The sequence below is a fragment of the Podarcis tiliguerta genome (assembly GCF_965153285.1).
Source record: "Podarcis tiliguerta genome assembly, chromosome: 3".
Taxonomy (NCBI): domain Eukaryota; kingdom Metazoa; phylum Chordata; class Lepidosauria; order Squamata; family Lacertidae; genus Podarcis; species Podarcis tiliguerta.
Window position 1 is genome coordinate 67,914,265 of NC_139536.1, and position 25,799 is coordinate 67,940,063.

Consider the following 25,799-nt stretch of genomic DNA (forward strand, 5'->3'; position numbering starts at 1 on the left):
ATTAATCTGTGATGATCCATTATTAAAAAAATTACAACCACGACTAATCAATGAAATTAGATAAACTTGTTACAGCCTTCTGGACATAAAAAGACAATATAAATGGTTACCTGTTGTGCAGCATGCACAGAAATTTATTAGATAAGGGCAGCTAACTGGCTTTCTTTGAATCATTTTCATCTGGTTCCTATAATGCCTCTAACAAATTTTAATCAAGGTATGGTTAAAAAAAAACCCTTTGCCCACAATTTAATTTGTAAGGCAAAGAAAACTGTTGTCAAAAGTTTTGACAGGCAGAGATATCAGACACTTTAAAGTATTTCATTTCTCTTTTCGTTTTGTATTTAATTTTCTAGTCATACCTGTTTCAGTCATATGCTGAATCGATATGAAAAGTGGTGCTGACTTTATTATAGATGTTGACATTCCATGAAAGTATTGGGTTGTGCAGCAAAATATACTTCTGTCTGAGGAATAGAAAAGCCACCTGTAATATAGGTTGACTGTCCCAAGTTTAGGGTTGGTTGTATTTATTATTATCATTGTTTTGCTTTCATCTACCCTCTACCCTACAGTTCCAAGGTTACAACAACATAAATAGTAGAAATTAAAACTAAGTAAATCCAAACCGTGTTGCAGAGTAGATGTCTTAGCCAGAGTAACATGAGTAGAGTTGTAATGTCTGCCTGTTTCATCAAACAATGGAAGTGTCTTTTCATTCTCATTCGTGATTTTTTCCTTTGGATTTAATCTTGTACAGTGTCAGTTATACTCGTGTATGTTTCAAGGAACATCTGTAGGCAAATGATGTACACTGCCATTGATGTATGGCTCTCCTTTTTAATTTTTTTGTACTTTTGCACTACAAAAATGTACAGGATTTAAAGCACACACTACATGTTCCAGCCCTCTCCACAGCTGCCACAGAAGCTTTCAGGAGACTGTCAAGTACCACTGTTTCAGCACTTGCAATTTTATTTTGAAACGAGAGTCAAATGTGCCTAAATTGGTGTGCTATAGCCCTGGTTGTAGGGTTTGTACATGGCATGAAACTGGAACTGGCAGCCTGTCTGATCTGTGCTCCCTATAAAATATGTGTAACATATTTTGCCAAACTGGTGGTGCTAGTTCTTGTGTTTGGGCCAAATTTCATTTAAATAATTATGCTCTGCTACTATTCTCTTTGCAATTTCAGTTGAAAATACATTCCTTTCCCCACTTCTTGCTAACAATTGCTTCACCAGTGCCAGCAGAGTATGGGTTTTGCAGTGAAGCTCAGAGAAAATTATACTTCCTGTTACATTCATTGTGTTACATTTTGTTAGTTTCATGTCCATAAAATGCTTTTAGGAAACCGCACTGAAACTGTGCATAGTGAGTCTGTTTCAGCAAGTCTGCTGTTTTGGAATAGAGCTAGCTCTACAAGAGAAGGCTGTGCTTGCATATGGTTTAAGGCAGCCTAATCCACAAACCAGTTACAAAGGATTACTTGGATTTAAGAGATTTAGTCACATTGAAGTCAATCCCCAATCTTAAACATGCTTGCTTGCAAGTAAATCCTATTGATTTTAATGGAACTTTTATAAAATTGTGTTTGGGGTTGAAGGCTAGATCAACTTATATCCAAGTGCTGTGGCTTACTCATTTATGAGCAAAGTCACAATTTACACCATTTTGGTTTTTTTACAATAAAACAATGAAGTCTGGCTGGCAGATTTCAGTAAGCCTGGCAGAATTCTCAGGGCAATATTCTAAATTTGCAGTATGAATGGCTGTTGGTGTCCATTCAGATAAGTATGTAAAAACAGGCTGTAGTGCTTCCCTTTGTTTATAATTGATGACAAAGTAGGAAAGATAACACTTTAAACTGAATTGGACAAAAGTTCAAACCAGGACATGGTGTGAAATCACATGAATAAGCAAGCTTGCTGAAGTCTATGCCTGGTCAGAGACTATTTGGATACCCTGTTGTGCCAACTTTTATGTCCATGGATGAAAGGTACCTTATAAATACAATAAATACATAAAGTATAAGCAAGCAAGCAAGCAAACAGTGTCTAGGCATTCACTGGGGCAGGCTGCATTTGTATATCAACAAAATAATGAATTGACACTATAATATGCATAGTTTTTAATGAAACTTTTAACTATGCTATGGGGGGAAATGATGCAATCCTTTTTTCACTTACTTGAGAGAAATTAGCTGCACAGAATTAGCTAAATGTATACTACTGGGCAGGATATTGGCTGCATTCACAGGGCAGGTTATTCCATTGCCCCAAGGTTTCCCAATTGTTAAATTCTGCATTATATTTGAGCTTTCATGTGATGTAAAAGCTACTTCTGACAAACTAATAGAATGCATGTTTAGCCCTCATTTCCTCCACTTATAGTCTGAAGTCATGCAGGCCAGACACAACCTTAGCAATAAATAGGCCAGCATTATTTTTATTTATTTATACCTTGTTTTTCCTCCAAGGATCTCAAAGTAGCATATTTGAATCAATTCCTCTTTTATCTTCACAACAATGCTATGCGGTAGGTTAGACAGAAATATAATGACTGACAAAAAACCACCCAGTGAACTTTGTGGTTCTGAATGAGCATTTGAAACTGGATCTTTCCCATTCTTGATCAATACTCTAACAAAAAGAATGTGAGTAAGGTACATGTTTGTTGCTGACAGTGGGGCATATATGCTTATATGAAGCATAATTGTATGGTTGCAGAATTCTATGCAAGTAGCCATTCTATGTGAGTAGCCATAAATTCCAGTCATGCTCATTATAAATTCTCATCAGACTGGTTTGTCGTGTTCCACAAGCTTCCAGACCTCTGAAAGAGGACAGATTACTGCAACAAGCACTGCCTTGAGTCAAAGCCCTTAACTAAATCTAAGAGACCAATACAAACTGATCACAGTGGAGAAACTGAGTTCAGGTCTTCAAGGCTATGTACAAAAGGTTTGCAGCCACTCAGTGAATGGAGGGGTCTGGCAAGTGGATTCAATGTACAGGCACATGCTGCACCAACATTGCAGAGAGTGAAGGGCTGATGTGGGTGCTATTTAACTCACCCCATTCTTCTCATGGCATCTTCATCTGTCAGGCTACCCACCTTCCACCCTACTGGCAGTGAAGCTAGTGTCTGGTCACCTTTGCGGGGACTGGTAGGGATCAGCTTTGCTGTCAGGTTTATTTCCCTACTCTATACTGATGTGGTGGGGGTATTAGCAGGGGTGGGGTAGTCATTATAAAGACTAATAGGCATATTGGCAGGTTGGTTATGAGGAAGTTAAGGTTTGGTGAACACCCTTGGACAGGGAAGGGGTGTAGTCCTGATACTGCCTTCAGGGCTGTGGGACATGATGACAAGGTTAGGAAGCAACTATGGGACCCACCTATAACACTTGCATGGAGAATGGGGTCCACTCTCATGTGAAAGGGAGCGAGTAGAGGATGTGATACCCCAGGCCCGGGCCCTGGGCAGGGTTGGCTTGCCCACAGTTTAGTTATTAGTTAGGTCTTGCACCTTCTTCCTGCTTTGCAAATCATTTTTGGGTTTAAATATGGGTTTAATTGGGTTTAAATATTGAGTTTTAATATGGCCCAGTTCTTTTGCAACTTGCTTCTTCATTTCCTTGTGTGGTTGCAAACATACTTCAGTTTGCCACTGTGGTAGGAAGTTGTGTAAATAGAAGTTAAAGTAGCTACATGACATTTAGTGTTCAGCAGCCGTGCCAGAATATTGTGTATTAAGCTGAACTTAAATCTGAAAGAAATATTAATACTTTCTACCAATACATTATGGAAGCAGTTAATACGAACTAAGCATAACTGTGGCTTCCCTCATTATTATGTACGCCTTTGAATTCTACATGATAAATTAACCTATAGAATACCTCTAGATAATTAAGCAAATAGGAAAGTGTTTGTTCCTATAAAACAAAGTTTCACATGCATGCATTCACATTAAAGCAGCAAAATAAACATCCTTTTAATGGTTTCAAGTGCAAATTTGAATATTAAAAATAAGCACAGACCCAGCATGCGGTCTTGCTGCAAAGAAAGGAGAGAGCTAGGCTTGCTCTAGATAAGCTGCCTCTGCAGAACTTTCCTTTTCTGTACCTTTCTTTTCTGCACCTATTTCTGTCAACCTGTTAGTGTTGCAGCCTATTCTGTAACCATATGGAGACTATCAGTGCATCACCAATAAGAGAACGAAAGAGTACACAGATTCACATGAAATTTTGATATGATCCTATAATTGAAAGAAGCACATGGTACATATCACTACGGTAGAGAAGACTGTGACAAGGTGGTTTTTGTGCCTGCTTAGTCTGATAAACATTCATGGCCAACTCCACGGCCTCTGCTTTCTTATGGTTCTTTAACTTCATAGTGGACTTGGACCAGACATCCCATTGTATACAGGATATGTCATACAAAGGTCATTTCTCTGTAAAATGGGAAACATGGTCACAAAATTTAAATCAACTTACTGTTGTGGGCTACTTAATGTTGCCTCCCCTTCCTTTTTCTTATTGCTGCTTGTTATCTGTGCCACAATATGATTCAGGCAGTATAAAGAGTCCACCCAGGACAGAAGAAGAGTAAATGAGCTATGGGAGGAGGTGTGGGAAGACGGGCAAGTCAGTAAGGAAATCATTCAGAAACCTGGGTCTCTGGTGGTTCCTTCTTCATTTCTAGGCTGTTTCCTAACCCATCCCCTGGCGGTGGGCAGGAGGAGACTCAGACATAAACCAATACAGAGGAAATGCAATGTAAATGAATTACCTAGAATAATGTTGTGAACCTTAATTCTTGAAAAATATGTTACTGTAATCCAGTAAGGTTATATTTTTGCTTCATTATCATTTTTTTAAAAAAGAGGATTGAACCCAAGGTATGCTCTAATGATAAAATTTAACATGATTTGAGTCATGTTGAGTCATACTCTTCTTTCAGGGGGATTTATTTATGTACTATGAAGACGGATTCTAAACTTTTTATGGTCTTTAAGCCATCCCACTTACATGGACAGGTTTGGATCATTGGGCCTGCATGTGAGTGCACATGTCTAATACAAAAATAGACATGCAATCCAGTGTGATTCTGTTGCCCCTTCTTCATGCAGTTGAAGGTATGCATTTTCATTAATTTCACATTGCAAATTAGGATGCATATACTAATGTCTTATTTGAGGCGACTACACTGATTTCCCCCCTTGGTTTATTGTTTGTGATGTCCTGCTATATTAAACTATTACTGGATCAGAGTTCCCATTTTTCTTTCTTTCTAACTACTGTTAAAAAGCAGTGAAAAAGAAGAAAAACTCAGGCAGAAAGCTTTGTTTAAGGAAAGAGTGATATTAAGGATGACTACCAATCAATTTAATGATATCCAGTGCAGAACGGGTGCACTCTGGAAAATCAGTTTTCAGTTTCCAGACCTTAGGTACTCCTTCCCTCAGCAATGCCCTCTTTAAATTGACCACTTGAAATATTCATCATAATTTTATTTGACCTTCAGTTAAAAGCCATATTTTCTATGCAACCATTTTTGCTGGATTCCTGGGTGGTCACATCATAAATTGTATATTCATTTAGTGAAAATATAAGCCGTGTTTGAACTTGAGCCAAAATGCTAGAGTTTTCCTAAGCATAGCTGTGTATTGTCATGAAAATGATTAGCGAAGTAATGTAAGACTTGTATCTCAGTCTAGTGAAAGCAAAAATAATGAGGAACAATGATGGTAACAAACTAATTTCAATACAGAAAAAGGAAAGTGAGCAAATGGTTTCGCCTTACTGAACGCCACAATAAACCATGGGAATGAGTCTAGTTCATGCACTCCTGCTTCTCCTCTCCTGCTCTGACTTGGCTGCGAGGAAAAGCTTTTGCTTCCATATTTGATTAGGGACGCGGGTGGCGCTGTGGGTAAAAGCCTCGGCGCCTAGGGCTTACCGATCGAAAGGTTGGCGGTTCGAATCCTCGCGGCGGGGTGCGCTCCCATTGCTCGGTCCCAGCGCCTGCCAACCTAGCAGTTCGAAAGCACCCCCGGGTGCAAGTAGATAAATAGGGACCGCTTACTGGCGGGAAGGTAAACGGCGTTTCCGTGTGCTGCGCTGGCTCGCCAGATGCAGCTTTGTCACGCTGGCCATGTGACCCGGAAGTGTCTCCGGACAGCGCTGGCCCTCGGCCTCTTGAGTGAGATGGGCGCACAACCCTAGAGTCTGTCACGACTGGCCCGTACGGGCAGGGGTACCTGTACCATATTTGATTTACCACAACTTCTTGTAACTTATGAACCCAACAAACTGTGATTAATCTTAACTATGGTCTGTTTGAATAAGCTGCCTTCAACCTATGGGTTGTGAAGCTGGATTGTTTCAACGAAGCAAAGTAAAGCTGAAGCACAATTTACAGTTCAGACATAGCACTGAGCTATTTCTTCATGGCTGCAGCGAAGAAAGAGAGGGAAAGTATGTGAGCCCAAAGGTCATTACAATCATGATAAACGATAATTTATTGTGGCATATGAATGTAGCCACTATATATGGTAGCAAATGCAGGTTTCTCATTGTGTTTGTTGTGTATTAATGAAAGTTGACTATGACAGGCATATCACACTAACGCATGAGATCATGTGCTATAAATTCATGTGTGAAAATTATACTTCTTTTTAGAAGTAAATCTCTGTGGTGTGCAAAATATACTTCTTTTCTAGAAGTCAAGTTCTATAGTGAACTTAAATGGTATTTGAGAATACATGTTTACAAAGGGAAAGGGCGGAAATGAAAGAGTGCTCTCTGCCTTCCTCTTCTATCCACTTAACATAAATAGGTTTCCTTTTCTGATCAATGGCTGTTATTTAAAAATGCTTTGGAAACTTCTGGCATTTTGGTAATGGGAAATTAAAATGTAATTATTGTCTCAATGGAACCGTCTAGAAGTTGAGCTTGGGAAGGAGAAAGTATGGTATATGTGACTGGAAACCCAATCATTTAGATCTGTGCAGGTGTATCTGTCTGTAAGGCTGGTGGTGCAGTTGTATTACCTATTGTGATTTGCTGGTTTCTGATGTCTTAGGATCCATCTCTTCTGATGTGATAGATGAAGAAAGTGAAATAAAGTTTAGAACAGCCAAACAGTCATTCTCAACCCTCTGAAACTAAGAAAACAAACCTTGCTTTCCACTCTACTACATTACTCCGACAATTACCACTTAACTCTTCAGTAACAAACATAATCCGTTGATACCATTACTAAATGTCCATTAATCTTGCAATCTCCCTCCATAAGAACAAAATACAGGGGTATGTGCTGGGTTGAGGGAGTGTGGAATTTCACCCTTTGCCTACTGTTGTAATCCTGATCTGGATTCCCCTTTTCTGCTTTTCTTCATAAAGCAAATAGCAGGTGTCAATGTAGATTAGGATCCTCTTATCCTAAGATGTAGTCCTAGTCCATATCTGCCCATCTTTGCTGATTGTTTGTGGAAGAAATACCTTGCAATCAGGGACAAATCACATGAGTAATGCCTTGTGTAATTTGACCATTAGAATTGGTGGAAGCAAAATATTACCTTTAGATTTCAGGCAGTTTCTATCAGTTTCTGTCCAGTGTTACTACATCAATAAGCTACCTATTTATCTTGCTGTTTATAAAGTGTGAGGGAGTTCTATTTACATATATAAAAAGGTATATCTAATATGGGCTTTTGACTGTACCATAAGCGCCACTAAACAAGCAGGCACATTTCAATATGTATCACTGTGCTCATTCAGGAGAAGTAATAGCCTGTTAAAACAAAGCATATTAACAGGTAAGTTTTATAGTTCTTGAAAAATATGTATATGAACACTTGCAACCACATTTGGTTGCTGATACTGTACTTGAATCATATCTCTGATGCTCTGAAAGGTCTAATTTTCTCTGCCACTTCAACATTTTTAAAATAAAATGGTATTGAAGAATCTACATGCTTTTGAACAAAAGCCTTCCAGTATTTTAATTATAGTTTAAAAAGCCAAAGATCTGATAATTAGTTTAGATTCATCCCATGCTAATGTTGGTATCTCTCTCTCAAGCACAAAAATCTCATTCTAATGTATGCTAAATTTAAATCTAGCCTAAAATTGCTAATTGTGATAGTAATTGAGTATATGAGTTTTAAAATCTAAATGAAATTTGGTGAATATGTATGTGTGTGTTTTTCTGATTTAGAGGAATAGGCTCCTCTTACATGTTTATTGAGGATTCTACAAATTGCGACTTAGCTTAATCATCAGCCATCATTTGCAGTTTATATTGCCCCACAAGTTCTGTGGTATGGGCCAAAATGGCAAAAATAAATGCTAAAAGACTTTTTGGCCTAGAGAAAATTTGATGAAGGAAGGATTTGATACATTTATTAAATTATATATGGTGTGCAAAACAGCTCCTCTGATAAAGCTGTTAGGGTCACCCAATGAAATTGATTGGCAATATATTCACTTCCTTACACAATGCATAAGTAATTTATGGAGCTCTGACAGAAGATGTGTTGATAGCCACTGGTTTAGGTGTCTTCATAGGGTGATAGACCTATCAGTGACTGTTAGCTACAATAACTTAGTATAACCATATGTTTAGAGGTAGGATATACATACAGTATTTGAAACATGGTTGCTGTGGATGAGCAATGGGGAAAGGCTACTTTCCTCAATTGCTTTTGGTCTGTGTGACCAGCTTCTAACAAAGCTTCCCAACCATTAGCACAACAAAAAGTAGGTCCTTCCAACACCACTACCTCTGCCTTCTAAAATTCCCAACAGTGTGGCCTGGGAATAAGAGACCCAGGGATTACTAGCACAAAGGCAAGTAGAAATAACAGTTTTGCTGTTTTTAGCTTACGTCAAAACAGGTGTTACTTTTTTAGCACTTAATTTATCATTTAAGTATGTGTTTGTGTGAGAGAGTGGGTAGAGAGAAAGATGGGGATGGGGAAGAATCAATTCCATTCTCTATTGCAGCTAATGGCATCTACCCTCCAACAGATGGCCACTGTGCTACTCTTTTGCTGGGAGCCTTCATCCATCTCTGGGGTGCACAATCTGTGGCCCTCCAGATGTTTCTTGACTAAAACTCCCACCAGCCCCAGCTGGAATAGCCAGTGATCAGGGATGATGGGAGGTGTCATTCAACATCTGGAGGGCCACAGTTGTGCACCCCTGATCTATCTGCAGCTAACTGCATCTTCTGTTGGTGCAAATTTGTAGTACCATGGTTGAAACAGCCACTTGCCTAAGCCAGAGTCGGTTTACAGTGGTACCTTGCGTTACGTACTTAATTCGTTCCGGAGGTCCGTTCTTAACCTGAAACCATTCTTAAACTGAAGCACCACTTTAGCTAATGGGGCCTCCTGCTGCTGCCACGCTGCCGGAGCACAATTTCTGTTCTTATCCTGAAGCAAAGTTCTTAACCTGAAACACTATTTCTGGGATAGCGGAGTCCGTAACCTGAAGCGTATGTAATCTGAAGCGTATGTAACCCGATGTACCACTGTATACTTCTTTTCAGCACACAGCCAATCCAGTAGAAACACACACACACACACACACACACACACACACAATCTTATGATTTCAATGGAAGAAAAGTAAAGACAAATGCAAGAAGCCATACTATTTGCAATTTATCCTTCGCTGCTAGCCTTGTTTATTTTGAATTATAATAAATTATGTAATTGTTGATAGGAGAAGTCACACACATGCATGCCCACTTCCATTTATCCTAATGGTACTGCAAAGTTGTATTGCAGCATCAATGAAAATGTGGGTGTGCTTTCAAAGCCTTGGCAGCCTGTAGTGACCTTCAGGAAAAATGAAATGCTCTGCTGGCTAGGGAAACAATTGAGCTGAAACCACTGAGGCGCAGTCAACTCAGAGATAGACTTCCCAAATTAAAAGCTGTTAGCAACAGCTCCAAACAAGATTGGAAAGTGAGAGCAGAACATATTTCTTGAAGGTGATTTATGCAATGAATAAGGCATGATCAAGAGCACAAACCTCTCATAAAGAGGAATACCTATTAAACTGAGCAACCTGGACTTTAAACTGAACATCACTGTCGTCAAAAGTCTGGGCACAAAGTGGTGTCAGAATCACAATTTGTTTAAACAAATAGATAAATGCAAACTGATGACCTTTTAACACACAGGGACATAAAATACATCCGTAGCTTCAAGTAATTAATTTGCAACAAGCCCATCCTGATTTCCCCCCTCAAGTATCTTTTGACAGAATGTTCACACAAGAGCATTAGATATTTGTAATGACCTTTCCTGATTATAATGTATCAGGCAGGCAACAATGGAGTTTTCACTGCATTCCATATTAATGTCAATTAGCTTGGTGTAACTGGGAAGAAAAGGTCAAGGCTTAAATTAGCCCACAAATTCCCCATAAATTAATAAATGTTTTAATATGGATAAGCACATAAAGACCCAAATAAGCTTAAGCCCCAAAGAAACCCTAATTATTTCAGTTCTCTGCAACAGAGAACAATCCATCTAAAATGTTGGCATATGTGTTAGGAACTTTCTAACCCAATCTTTGCTGTTTTTCTGCCCAAAAGTTAATGTAAAATATTAAAGTATTTGAAAGATGTCTGAGGAAGTGATTATGTATGTATTGGTTCAGAATGTGGTTCTATCCCAAATTTTGACCTGGGTGAATTTGTCTTCTGAACCAGGTAATATCATTCCTGTATGATATTCAGGTTAGTGTTTCCCTAAAATTCAGCAAAGTGAAGGCAAGATATTTAAAATAGAAATATTTGTGCTTATATTTAAAACACCAGCAATTAATCAGGAAATACTGGAGAGAAGAATGAAATAAGAATAAAGCAACAACAAAACTAGATATATTTTTTAGTATAGTGCTTGTAAATTTGTATTCTTTCTTTTCCATTCAGCATATCACATACCAAAATCCCAAGTGAAATTTCCTTTCTCTACATATATGTATTTTCATGTTCTTTCTCACACACACTAGTCTTCCTAACCTGCACCAGGCCCTTTACTCGGCCCTGCAGAAATTTCACTGTCGAATTCTGTTTTAATTCTGTTGAAAAACAAATCATTTTGTAGTATTAATTCTGAAAATTTGTATTACTGACACAAGGCAGCTTGATTTCGCATCCTGGAAATGAATCACATGAAGCCTTCGGTTAATTCTCTAAGGACATTTTAAGACAATATAACACACCTTTGAAAAGCTTGCTTTAGTCATTTATTTGTTGATGTAAATGTTGCATTTTATAGCAGCCTTTCTTAATTTAAAATGAAGAATTATAACAGCAGAGTGAAGAATTCCCTATAAAGCGGTGGTGTACTTCATTATTTAAGCAGTCCAACTTCTGTTTGATATGGCCCCATTTATCACTGAGGATATTTTATCTTTATTGTTCCTTAAAAAGAGCAGTCACCTGTACATTAAAGCCAATTCCCACCATTCTGTTACACGAGTATGACCAAGAAAGGGAACCTAGGATGGGCTGTGCAAGTAAAGAGGCGCACTATGTAGATAGAAACAGGCTTTATTTTCAAATGTTTGGGTCTGCAATAACACAAGGCAGGTCTAATCCCACCACAGTGATGTCTGAGTGCATCCCTTTACATTTGCAACCTTAAATGAATAGATGTTATTTACTCCAAGTGGAAAAATGCTGTTTTGATAAGAATGTCCCTCCATCTCTAACACAGAGCTCAGTGGTGGAACTTGACATCTCAAATTTCAGTGGCACCTTGGTGATGCCAAAATCTGGCACACACCCCACCTCTCGCCTTCCACTATACTTCGTAGCTGCTACACCTGGTATGGTGCCCCAGAAGCTCTGCTCCTGGGGCCACCAAACAACTTGTGCTCCCTTAGAGCCACCTTTGCTGAGCTCTCCCTTAGGGTTTTCATAGGAAGAGCATACACTATAATTAAATGTTAGGACCATTTAATTATAGAAGTGGAAGCCTTGGGGAATAGAGTCTCATACATCCATACCCAGTTCCTGGTAACTGTAGTCCTTCCCCCACATAGCTATTATTCTGAGCATCATGTCTTTTCAAGGGCACATGTGCCCTAAGTCCACACACCCTGCTCAGTCCAGGATTTACAATATACCATTCCTGAGATCAAGCCTCTGCTTAAATACCTATGGTGAAAGAGAGCACACCAAATCCCAAGGCAATTTGCACCACTGTTTGACTACTCTTACAGTTGGGAAATGTCTCCTAATATTTCGCCAGCAAATGCTTGTCTGCAATTTCCATCTACTGGCAGCAGTCATATCTTCTGGGGCAACAGATAACAAGTCTGTTCTATCTTCTGCATGTCTTGCTTTAATATTCTGATCTCCAGGGTAGATATAGCCAGCTCTTTCAATCATTTCTCATTGTTTCCATGTCTATTACTATCCTGTGGACATGCTCTAGTTTGTAATGTCCTTCTTAAAATGTTGCATCCAGAACTGGACACAGTAGACCAGATGTGCCCTGTGCTTCACTCTGACCATTACTGAACAGAATGGAGCTGTTATTCCCCATGATCTGGATGCCATATTTATGTTAATGCAAACTAATAGTACATTTACTTCTTTTGCAGCTATGCACTAGCTTGTTTTCAAGTTGTGGTCCACCAAGACACCTAGATCCTTTCTACAAGTAATGCTGTCAAGTTAGGCTTGCCCAATTATACTTTTGTGCCTTTAATGTTTTGGCCCTAAATGCATGACATTATCTGCGTAAAATTTCATCTTGTTGGTTGCGGTCCAGTGTTACCGCTAGTCAATATCGTTTTGAATCTTGATTCTGTCTTCTATGATGCTAGACAACCTTCCCAATTTCATGTTACCTGCAAACTTGAGATGCACCTGTCTGCTCCCTTATTCAAGGGATATACCCTTCCTCCATGTTCTGAATGTCCAAACATGTATTTACATGTTTTGATAGTCTTGATTTTTTCCAGTGAATGCTGACAGTAGTATTCATTTTTCTCAATATACCACAAAACAAAAAACTCTTAAAGGCATAATCTAAGAAATCTTTTGGAGCATTTGTGTACTGGGTTTGTTTTGTTTTGAAAAACTGAAATAGCAGCTGCAGGGGCCTTCATGATTAGTATGGGGGCCATGACTCACGAAGAAGAGGATTCCTCCCATGTCACAGTGCTGGTGATACGCTGCTATTTCACATGGAAAAAACTCCATTTGCCTCATGGTAACTTTCTTTACCATATAAAAAAAGCAGTTTTAGGGGCAATTTGTATGGGTGATGGCAAAGGAGGAAAACATTGAAATCCTGGGGTAGTATTCAGCTAAGTTCTACTCAGAAATTGTACTTGGAAATTGATGCAGATGCCTAAGTTAGTTTACTGTACTCCATTTAAAACTTAGTTGAATACCATCTCTGTTATGTAGTTTGGTCCTGGCTGTTATTTCTGACAGCGGTTCCTTGTGCTGCATTGCTGCTTCACTGGGTCTAGTGTGCAGCTAGTGAAGCAAGTTCTAGAAAGTGAGGATCAAAAATTATGCTGTGCACATTTAGCTTTCTACATAGCTTTCTGCACTGGGGTCATATGTATTTGAACTGCCTCTAGGTGGATAAACTTGGTGGTCAATCAGTATATTGGTGACTAATAATTAGCACAGAAAAGCAAGAGAAGTTATTTAAAGAAGGTTTAAGAAACAGAGGAAGAAGTGGAACTAAGGTTTCTCTAATGATATACATCCATACTTAAGTCATCTGCTACATAATCAATATTATCAATAATATCTTGAGGCTTGTCCTTCTGGTAACACTTCTAATTGCTTAAATACTCTCTACTATGCTGCTTTAATTGGTATATCCAACCATCTATTTTTAATGCCCCTAAAAGAAATATGGCAATCAGAAATGTCTTTTGGATGTGCATTACTTTAAAGGAACCATTTTCAAATAGAATTAAATGCTCAAACCTGTTTCACCTATAAAATAAAGATTCTTAGAAAAACAATAATTCAGTCACATAAAGATTTGTTATCTAAAGAAATGGCCAACTTAGAAATAGATTAGCTATTTAAGACTAATTTGGCCATATGTCTAATGGGTATGGTTCATAAACCTACACATAAAAAGCTTTGAAATGGAGAGTGGATGGTAAAATTACCCCAGGTTTTATCTTCTTTAGTTTGACTATTTAAATAGCTAACTCTTTCCTAACCTGACTGCTGTAAAAAATATTATCACATAGCCAAGAAGGGCTTGCTGCCTCGGAGACAGAACAGAAATTTTGTTGGTGTATTGTCCAACAGCTTCCCTAACCTGAGCTGATGGAGGTGGTCTTAGTGGTGGGTTTTGGGTTACCTTTTCAAGTTCAGTGCTGGACTTCATGATAACTAAGGCAATCATGAGTCTTTTTCTATAAGGCGGATCCAGCACATGTGCTCGTCATACTCTTGTTTTGTTCATTTGTTTTTATTTGCCATAAAACATTTAAGGAATGATCCAATCATACATGGTTTCAAGTCACTCTATTGTCATGGACAGAACATTGATGAAGTTTGGATTGTTGTTCACAGTTTCTCTCTGCAGGGATGGAAAACTGACTAGGATGGCCCTGAAAACCTACAGAATCCCAAGGATTCCTGAATGCTTTAGGGGAATTTCTAATTGGCATGCTGGCAAACATGTTGGACGCTGATCTCATGGTGGAACAGTGAAGTGGAGGGGCCATTGATAGGATCATTCTTGAGTGTCGTATCGAATTAAGGGGCCTCAGATGGCTCCCTGGTTTGGAAGGAAGTAACTGGTGATGAAACAATCAAATGATGGCTCAGGTGGCTGAAATATTGCAGCAAATATGACTGAAGACAGCTAAGAATATATAATCATATGGTGATAGTGATGAAGATTGCCTATTTCTCTGCCACCATCTGAAGGTATATGCATTCCTTCATAGCTTTGGGGGGAACTGAGACTGAAACACCATGTATGACCCAGAGATGATGGTTGGATTCTGCTGTATAATATATTTTATGGTGTTTGAAGTTTTTTAAAAAAATACTATGAGGATGAGAGAGAGAGAAGTATGTCTGCAGGAGATTGTCAGATGAAGGGTGGTCTAGAAATAAAAATAATAATTATGATGATAATTCAGAGGCAAGTCTTCCCCATTCAAAACAATATTAGGGATGACTCAACACACTCCTTGTATGCGCAGAGCTGCTATTACAAATACTGAATTCCAGAGAAGCTTTGCTCACTAAGTCCACTGGAGTGAATGCTTTGGTGACCTAAATATTGTTATAATGTCATCTTTGCATGAGTCAGTACCCCGCAACCCAATCTTACCAAGGTGCCCAGTGTGGTTGTTAGGTCAAGCTCCTTTGGCTTTGCTCTTCATGTGACTATGCAATGTGCATGGCATAAAGGCATGACAGAGGAAGCAAACTTTGGTGCACTTCAGCTATCTTTATTAACTTGCTCTAGGTGTATTCTAATGCCTGACAATGCACCTGATATATTTGTCTGTTGCCAACTTAATGTGTGTCTCTATCTGATCATCAATTTGACCTGGTAAAATAAAAGTCTATTTCTAAAGAGCACAGTGATCAATTGCTTTTTCTTTTTCTCAAAGATAGACCTTCAACTCCAATCCTCTCCTAGTCTCAGTCTCATGCAAGATCACCTTTTTGTCACAAGCAACCCCTCCCCTCAGGGAACAAAGGCTTTTAAGTGTTTTTCTCCAAGAGACCATACTCTTGGATTTCTCCTAATACAAATTGCTCATCTATAATTAGCTCCCATTCTGTACCTCCCCTTCCTGTCCCCCTTGCCTCCTCCTCATTGGTAATTTTCTTGTCTAGTTAGGATCCAAAGGGATCATGAAACCACGTGTACCATTTTTTCAATTTCACAACTTTTGTGCTATTTTGGGAGTGTTCTGAAAATGCTAGCTCTGCACCATACATGGTTCCCTGGGTGAAGGACAGCCTGCCAATAATGAGAGGCAGACTGTGGCTTATGTCCAGCAACTCATGCCGAAACACTTCAAGAATCCCAATATAAAACCATGACTGAGATTCTCAGGTCACTATGAAACTCAAGAAATCCACTCCTGGTCCTTTAATCAGAACACGTAATTATCAGCACTCATCCCCAGGGGTGCACTCCTCCATTGTCTCCCAAGACTGATGGATGCCAATCAACCACTCTTCTGATCCTCTGTCTCCTCCATTTCCTCATTTTTCATGTCCTTTCTGCTCTCATGTGTTCTTAACTAGTGTCATTTGCATTTGATTCCCCTCCCCCCATTGCATTTAGGTCTTTGTTGCAGCCTGCCAGATTCCTAGCACCCCTCCCAGATCCTTATATAGTAAACATAAATATTCCCCACCTCTGTCTATCTCTACTTCTGTCATAGCAACATGCAAAACATAAGCTGTTGGTCCAGACAGAGTGGGATGAAGGAAATATATCCTTGTGTATTGTCTCTCAGCAAATGATTTTATTCTCTCAAATCATTCTGGCGATTCAAGTCACATGGCTGAATGGTGCTGTGTAGTAATAAACAAATTTCTTTTGAATCCAAATTGGGACTCAGTGGTCCTTTGCTAACCTTTGTTGTGCCACAAATCTGGGCTCAAGATCTTGAAATATCACACTTGTATGGCAACACATGTTATGGCATGCATGTTAATCTGTAACATGTAATCAGGGACATGGGTAGGCTTGCTGACACTGAACACTCCTCTCCCTGAGAAAAAAAAATTCTGTAACATGAAAATTGTTCCAGTGATATAAATTCATATTAAATAGGCTGTGAACTGGGCAGCTAGAAATCCATGTCGGGCAGTCAATATTACACACCATTCTCTCAAAAATTTGTGGAAACATGCTGCACGGTTGCACATCCTGTTCCCTGTTGTATATATCTAGGTCATAGCTACTCCCTTGATCAACACTGTATATGAATCATGTAATTAAATGGTCATGATGGTCCACAGTGTAAAAACTGGTAAAGATTTACAGTAGCTGTTAAAAGGCTCAGTCAATTACCTACCATCAAATGTTTTATTTGCCTGGGGGTTGCTGGTTTTTTTTTTACACCTAACCTCAAGAATCAAGTAAGCAAAGAGAGGTAACATATTTACACCTTCAGCCTCTGTGGTTTTTTACGCCGGGATAAGATCAGAAATAAGCCACCAATGTTTTATTTAAAAAGAAAAGCTTCTTTTTGCAGGGGAAGTTAAGGAAACATAAGAGATGTCAGGCCTTATTCCTGAGAAGGTTAGTATTTTACAGATACAAATGTAACAATGTCCTTCCCATGCAGACAGCTGAAAATGATTTAAGGGTGAAAGCCAATTGTTGCCCTTGTGCTTTGCAGCCAGTGAAGCTGTTTGCTGATGATGGAAGAGGACAGGAGGGATTTCCCCCCCCCACTCCGATTCCCCCTACCACATACAGGGCTCCATGAAAATAAGCTCATGGGAGCTGAGGGACTGTCCAAAACAGGGGGAAAGGAGAATAAGCAAAAAAATGCTGCCCATCCTCTTCCATTTGAATCCCACCCATCTTCTTCAATTTGCTTATGATATGGAGGATTTCAGCTACATTGTAAGATGCCACACCATGCAACCAGAGCTAGAGATATTCAGTTCTGATACAGAGTCTCAATGTAATCTGACCATCTATGTGAGGTGGATTTCAAACAACACTGTTCACTGTGCGGTACCATATGGAAATGTTTTCCAAAGGCCTTGGTATGTTTATAAGGAGATGGAGGTGGTGTGTTTCACTGCCTGAAGTGGCTCTATTTCTGATTACGTCATATGTGAGCAATAAACAAGTATGTTTCTGTATTTATTTATGTATTCATTAGGAATACTAATAAACCACTAAACATCACAGCAATGCTACAGTTCTATATAACAATAAAAACTATACAAGTGAAACAAAGATTAAAAAAAGTTCTCAAATATCATTAAATACTGTCTTCAGGTAGTGTGATGCTTATGGAAACCCAGTAGAAATAAAGAAATTTTAAAGCATCTAACAAAATACTTTGACTATAAGTTTTATCCGAAGATCAGCATTCTTGATTGGTACAAGCAACTCAGTATGCAGCTCCAAAAAGATACTTCTCATCTGTCATGGCAGTGTCACCTTCTGTGATGGATAATGCTACCAATACAAATTTGGGTAGACGGTGTTCTGCTGTTTGTACCACATAGATTAGCAGACTAATACATTATTTAGTGTTTCCATAGTGTTCGCTTTCTAGATATTTTAAGAATGCCCTCATGTCTGGCCAAGACTTCAGAGCCATGTTTTCTAGACATCAGCATACAGAGGACTTTCTGTGGCCCCTAAATGTCTTATTTGTAGTGAAATTGGGAAATTCAAGGTCTTGGATGCATCATTGTGGATGTTGCTTGTGTTTCTGATTAAGACAATATTTTCTGCAGGGCAGCACACATAAAGGGCAATAAAAGGTAAAGGGACCCCTGACCATTAGGTCCAGTCATGGCCGATTCTGAGGTTGTGGCGCTCATCTCGCTTTATTGGCTGAGGGAGCTGGTGTACAACTTCCGGGTCATGTGGCCAGCATGACTAAGCCACTTCTGGCCAACCAGAGCAGCGCACGGAAATGACGTTTACCTTCCCGCCGGAGTGGTACCTATTTATCTACTTGCACTTGACATGCTTTCAAACTGCTAGATTGGCAGGAGCTGGGACCGAGCAACGGGAACTCACCTCGTCGCGGGGATTCAAACCACCGACCTTCTGATTGGCAAGTCCTAGGCTCTGTGGTTTAACCCACAGCGCCATATTGACAAAACAAAGGATAGAAATATGCTTCCCAAAATTCCAGGTGTACCATGCACCTGACCTCCCAGCAGCGGAGTCACTTCCACTTACCAGCAGGGAGAGGGGCGAGGCAGTGGGGAGGTCAGTGCTGTGCAAGCACATTGGCAGAGACAATCCAGCACTCGTGACACTGCCACCTTGTCCCAGTAAGTGGCAGAAGGATAGCATGGGAAGTTGTATTGGAAGCTTCTGGGAGGTCCAGGAGAATGGCAAAGGTCTGAACCCTGACTGAAATATATCAAGAAAATCAGTATCAGTTTGCAGGAAAGCACCTGCTTGAACATTTTTTCTAGGAAGATAAATGTTAAGCACTGGCTGGAGATGTAATTCACACCATCCAGATCCCTAGCAGGTTTCTTTATGACGTGTCATTCCATGGCCTCCTTTAAATAGTCAGTATCACCCCTTGGACCCAGCTGGGCACTCTTGTCATATGTTTTAACCTAAACTAATGATTCATGCGGTAAGTCTCAAACCATTACATTATTTAGATTTGACAACGACTAAGCCCTGACCCTGGCACTCCTTGTGGCCTTATGACAAGCTCTGTAAAATGCTTCTGAATAGGAGAGTGTTTGTCAGACTATGTCCAAAGGATCGCTCAGTTCCTACATGAGAAGTAACAGCAGACAGTCATGGCTGACACAGTTTCCCAGGACAATTTGCCTGCTTCAACCAATCTTCACTTGTAATGTCAGCTGCCATGGAAAGTTAGGCATATGCAATGACTTTAAGTTCTTCTGGAATGAGAGTAGGGATCATGGCCAGTACTCGACGTGAATTGAACTTCCAGCCTCCACAATTTCCCTGTCTCCAGAGCCCCCTGCAATCCACATGTATTCCATGGTACATGTTTAGGGGTTGGAAAGCAGAAAAGTTGACTCAGAAATGGTTCCTTTGGAATATGTTTACAAACCATGGACTAGTGAATGCTAGTCAGTGTGGTTGGTTTTACAACACGTTTGCAACAAAGAAAGGCATAGTATATGGCACTTTTATAAACAGAATTCATATTGATTTTCTGGAAACAATTGGCACAGTATTCGGCTTTGTATAACAATGAATATCTGCAAATGTCCCCATGTATGAATACATATTTAAAAATTTCTGCCATTGCCTTCTTATAACTGAAATACTCTGTTTTTTTAAAAACCAAGCCATCCTGTTCTTCACTGCTCCTGGGGTGAAAAGTATAATTTGTTGGAGGCCATTAGACTTAGACACCATTCACACAATAATGATTTTTATAATTACGTATAGAAAAGATTGTGAATCCTTTTTAAGTACAATGAGCTGCTAATTATTCTGAGCCTGCGGAAAGAACAATAGATTAAACAATTTGTCTTTTAAAGCTTACAGTGCTGTATTTGGTGGATATAGTGGTTGATAAGGAAAATACTTTTAAAACACAAATCATGCAGTATTTAATGCTTCTTTGAAAACTGCTGTCTTCATGTTAATTATAATGGATCTTAAAAATGTAGATTGTATTTGAAAATATCATTTAAGATTTTACTGACAGCATACTTTTAAAGTGTATTTTCTACTGTTGCCTGAGAAGGCCAGCAACAGAAAGATTTAAGCAACATTATTTACATACATTTTTTGCAATTGCTTTTTAACAGTTAAATAATAGGAACAATTTTATATAATAAACAGCTGGTAAACCTGCACTTCAGGGCACTGAATTCATCTAAACTTAACATCCCTGCAAAGTGATTTATACATTTATTTTCTTTTATTATAACACTGAATGGTCTTTGCTACTTCAAACTGATTGCCAAAGGACAGTTAGTTCTCATCCCAAACTGTGGCAAAAATAGCAAGGGTGCTGAAATTTGAGCTTTTCAGAAGGATATAGAAACATGCAATTTACACTTGTCCCTTTTAACACTGTGCTTACTGTATCTACTCTGGCCAAATTGCCTTTTACAAGGAGAGCTATTTTTGTTCTTACATCATAGGCTGTATTGTAGCTCTACATGAATTACAAAACCCATAATCTTTATTTTCAAAATGATGGCACCACTTTTCTTCAGTTACTGTATTTACTGAATTTTAAGTTATAGCTGAGATTGCAGAGCATATTACAGTTCTCCAAATGGAAGAATTTCATTTGCAATTAAAGTTTTTGAAGTCTTTAATGCATCTGTCAGAATGAATGACAGACTCATTCAAGGTTCCTCTTCAATATAGGTGAAATAAAAGTTGTCACAGCAGGGTTCTTTTGGGGTGGGTGGGTGGAAATTAAGGTTATCTGCAAACTTGGCCAGGGAATTCTGAAACTTTTGAAATTAAGTGCTTGTCATTGCCCTATACAAATGTGATATCAGTTTGGAAGTATTTATTATGTATCATTTATTTCATAATTAATGCCAGGTATAGGTTCATCATTAGTACCATATTGGTTGGCCAACTCCAGAATTCTTTTGATATATTTGTTTCCTTTTATCACATAAATTTTGTTTGTTGTTTTTAATGTTATAGGGTAATAAACATCATAGTACTTGGGTTTCCTATGAAAACATTTGGCTTGGGGGTCACTGAGGAAACTGAGATCCATGGAGAAGGGAGTGAAAGTATACCATGACTGGTATACCTAATGTCTTCAAATCCCTAATGTCTTCAAATCTGGAAATGTACAGTTTGGTACAGGTTGCACATATTAAGTCCCTTCTTGTACCAGGGTATGATTGACTATGATGGATATAGAGTGCTGGCATCTTTATGCAATTAATGTTCACACAAAACCATGGTAGGAAAGAAAGGATTAAGCTTCCCTTCCCTATGTGATACGGCTTTTACCTCCTTATGCCTGCTAAGATATTCTTTTTTAACCTGATATATTTGCAAGTAATGCATTTAATGTCACATCTAGTTTGTGGCATAGATTTTCAAGAAAAAGAACCCACTTCAGTATATGAATCTGAGATGTGGGCTCTGGATCATGAAAGCATAGATTCTAAGGGGCTGTACGGCTATTGCTTTTTGTAGCAACAGAAACACACAGTTACCTTTCTGGAATTTAAGAATTAAATGGTGTTTCTATCCTAGTGGTGCAGCAATAAAGCTGTTGGCATATTTGCAAAGCTGGATGGGGGGCCGTGAGTTGAGATTCCTGTATTGCAGCAGGCTGAACTAGATGACCCTCAAGAACTCTTCCAATTCTACAATTCTATGATATTTTTTAGTATTATTATTGAGAAGCTTTTCTTTTTTCAGAAACTTAGCATGGTCCAATGCCACTATTCCTTCCAGAATATTTGTGGCTCACACGTATTTATGAGATGTTAGTGTTGCAGCACATTTAATGTGATAGTATTAAATGTTCATATTTAAAACAAAATCAAAATCAAAAGTACTTCTGAGACTGTGGGCTGAACACTCATAGACAGGGCACGCTTGTAATGTGATGGAAGTAACATTGGTTAAGTTACAAGTGGTCTTTTCCAGATTCCAAAGAATGAAAAACTACCTTTCATGTCAGATTTGTCTATGACCAAAAAGGTACTGATGTTTCCATAGTGAAAATAGCAAGTGGTTTATTCATAGACTCCTTCTGTACCTTTGCTCAGTTGAATTCCAGATGCACCAAAGCCAACCATTTCTTCTCTCCTTTTGTTTGCCCCTTGGACTGTTAATCTGATTTGTTGATATTGTTGACAGGTTGCAATATGAGAGAGGGAAATAAAAATGAAATCATTTTCAGTGCTTGATAGAATAATACAACGAGGCATAGTATTCGTCACAATGAACATTTATTTCAGCACCAAGAAAATATTTTTTTGTAGAAGATGTGGCTTGTGCAAGTATTTTGTCTTCTTTTTGTTAATATTCAGGTCACAATCAGAGACGGGAGGGAGGGATGGAGCCTCAGCACAATGCTGCTTTTGATTTTTCTGTCACTTAGATATTCATTAATAAACTGTATCTCTACCATTGCTCACTTCTCAAAACTCACATAACATTTAGATGAGCCACAGCGGAGAAATGTAGACAGCTCTGTGCTGTATTCATAGTGGAAGAAGTAACAGGAGAAAAGAGGTAGAATAATATTATAAACTCTGAAGAGAAACTATTTTATATTTCCCTGCATCATTTTCACTTTTTACCATTTGTTTAATTCAGAATTATTTAAATTAACTATAAAACAATGAACCTTTTTTCCAAATTAGCCCAAACAATATTGCTGTATATTTATTACTGTGTTGTATACTTATTTCATTTTAAAAAGTAGTGTCTGATAAAATTATTTCAATCCATCCCTCTGCCTCCTTCCTGTTCCCCTTACTGCGAGCCCTATAATTCCCCCTTCAAAGTACAAAGAACTAGATCATATCAATCTTCTTATTGTCTTTGGAAAATCTAATCTGTGGGTCAATGTTGGCCAGCTTTATCTTAAAAATTATCCAGCTGCAATTTGCCTGACAATTCAGCTTCCTTAAACTAACCCCCTTTCCCTCCTCCCTACTTCATTTGATCAGGGAAGTCTAATTTGCAGCTGTCAGGAACTTGGATTGATATGCTACTTTAAAAAATGATTTAGTCATGATTTACTCCAGTTTGGAACAGAAAGCAACAATATATTACTATCCAAGGAGCCAGTAATCGAGTTGTAAACCTATGTATTTTTGCCCATAGATGAACTAGAGCAGTTTGTTATCCAAGACTGCATACGGCAGTTTCTCCATAGGCCACAAAAGCCACAACCAAACAATTTGAGTTGAATATTTTCTGCATTGAAGGCATGGAAGACTATAAATTTGAAGTCAAGGAATGAAAAAGAGAGAGAAGTAACAGTCTCTGAAGACAAAACGCAAGCTCTGAAACAATTTTTTTTCTTTTTTTAAAAAATGGCCCGGAAAGCTCAGTGTTTCAGTGCATAATATACCGTATTTGCAAACTATTCAGGAACTACTTAATATAAACAAACAAGAAAGCTAAGCACTGTTGCCAACAATGGGAATGTGGGACTGTTTTTCTTTATAATGCAAGTAGTATATAATATCCTTCAGGTGAGCAACAGAGCTGCAGAAACCTTGATTACAAAGCTTGAAATGCTTTGTAATCATATTGTCAGATTTTCCTTGGCCGGGATCCAAACCTGTTGAAAAAGCTGTTCCACTCACACAGAGGAGCTTTTAAGCACTTCCCTTCAAGCCCAGCCCCAAAGCCCAATCCCAAGTGTGAGAAGGCTTCCAAACCACTACTTTATGTGTGGCTGCAATTGGATTTTCTCTCCCTGCACATTCTGAAGCACTTTCACTACTCATGCACAGGGGGTGGGAAGTATGGTGGTGGATCTGAATTGTGAATATTTTTTAAATGTCCACCTTTTCCCAGTGAACATGAAATTATCACCATCAGTTTATTACAGTCAACAGACCAGAATCAAGACCAAAAATTAACCATAGAATACACCAAAATTTGATACACAGAATATGCACCAAAAAGTGCAAAAAGGAAGAAAAGCTCAGTAGTATACTAAATAACCTCAGTTAAGTCCCTGGGAATAATTGCTCCAGTTTTGGTGGTTATTTCCTCCTTAATTCTCACTGTCACAGATAAAAAATATTAGCCTCTATCAATGTCACCAATGGGATTTTTGCTCCCAGTAAATATTTAACATGGAATTGAGCTAACCTTCCTGGTAATTTGGCCAATAAAAGACCAATCATTTGCTGAAAAGCTCCAGTGTAGAAATTGCAAAACAGAAGGAAGGACATGTTCCACACATTCCACCTCCTGGTTGTTTCTAGGGCATACCTCTAAGGAGAGAGGAAAATCAGCATAGCTACCCCAGAGCATTTGAAATGATGAAACATTCAATCTGGCCAGAGTAAAAGCTCTGCAGTATTTAACTACACATGAATTCCTAAAATAAGCAACTAACTGAAAAAGAACATTATAGGAAATGCTCAAGGAGAAAGGTGAGCAGGTTATACATGTGAGCCAAAGGGTCCTGAAAGGAAATATCCTAGAATCTTTGTTTTACCAGAGCTAGTGCAGAATTAAGTATCATTTGAAGAAGGATGCAACAAGATTTTTGGGCAATAGACTTAGTGTATACACTATCATATCTATCCTTGGGTAAATATGGTAGCCACCAAGTTGGTATTTTAAAGACAAAGATCTTAAACCAAAGTTTTAAGGCTGCCAATCAAGCTCTTATCTCAAAAGGACATCATCCTGTTTCCAGTAATACAGCTGCATTAGGAACACATCTTGGAATATGTAAAAGGACTTGTAAGAATTTAGCTCAAGCATCATTTAATTCCAACAACACTCCATTGGTTCAAATAGGAGCTCCACAAAGCACTGAAATAACCACAGGAATATATTGACACTCTTCAGTGTAAAAAAAGCACACTAGCAGACTGATTCATTGAAGTTTTCTGAGAAGCAAAGGATCTATGTGTAGCCCAAGAGATAAAATGATGGAATACCGCCCCCAAAGTGAGCATGAAATGGATTGGATACATTGTTGTTGTTGTTTAGTCGTTTAGTCATGTCCGACTCTTCGTGACCCCATGGACCAGAGCACGCCAGGCACTTCTGTCTTCCACTGCCTCCCGCAGTTTGGTCAGACTCATGTTTGTAGCTTCGAAGACACTATCCAACCATCTCGTCCTCTGTCGTCCCCTTCTCCTTGTGCCCTCCATCTTTCCCAACATCAGGGTCTTTTCCAGGGAGTCTTCTCTTCTCATGAGGTGGCCAAAGTATTGGAGCCTCAGCTTCACGATCTGTCCTTCCAGTGAGCACTCAGGGCTGGATACATGTGAACCACCAAAATCTACATCTTTTCAATTATCCAATTATATACCCAAATTGTCATGTGGTCATTGTTTCTACTATCAGAGCTCACACTCAGCGGCAGCCCATCCTATTTCCCCAGGGTCATCTTTAGTATA

At 38.8% G+C, this 25,799-nt stretch overlaps 2 protein-coding genes across 7 annotated transcripts in view; one reads left to right on the forward strand and one right to left on the reverse strand.

Moving 5' to 3' along the window:
• The window catches only part of HS3ST5 (heparan sulfate-glucosamine 3-sulfotransferase 5), a 142,543-nt gene that overhangs the window by 14,790 nt on the left and 101,954 nt on the right, over positions 1-25,799 (forward strand). The window lies entirely within an intron of this gene.
• The window catches only part of LOC310674495 (uncharacterized protein), a 141,277-nt gene continuing 126,409 nt past the window's right edge, over positions 10,932-25,799 (reverse strand). Inside the window, exons 11-12 of the mRNA XM_083433751.1 lie at positions 22,454-22,530; positions 10,932-11,107 (exon numbers count right to left, since the gene is read on the reverse strand). Coding sequence (XP_083289877.1) covers positions 10,998-11,107; positions 22,454-22,530 — 187 coding nt within the window. The 3' untranslated portion in view covers positions 10,932-10,997. The remainder of the gene's footprint in view (positions 11,108-22,453; positions 22,531-25,799) is intronic.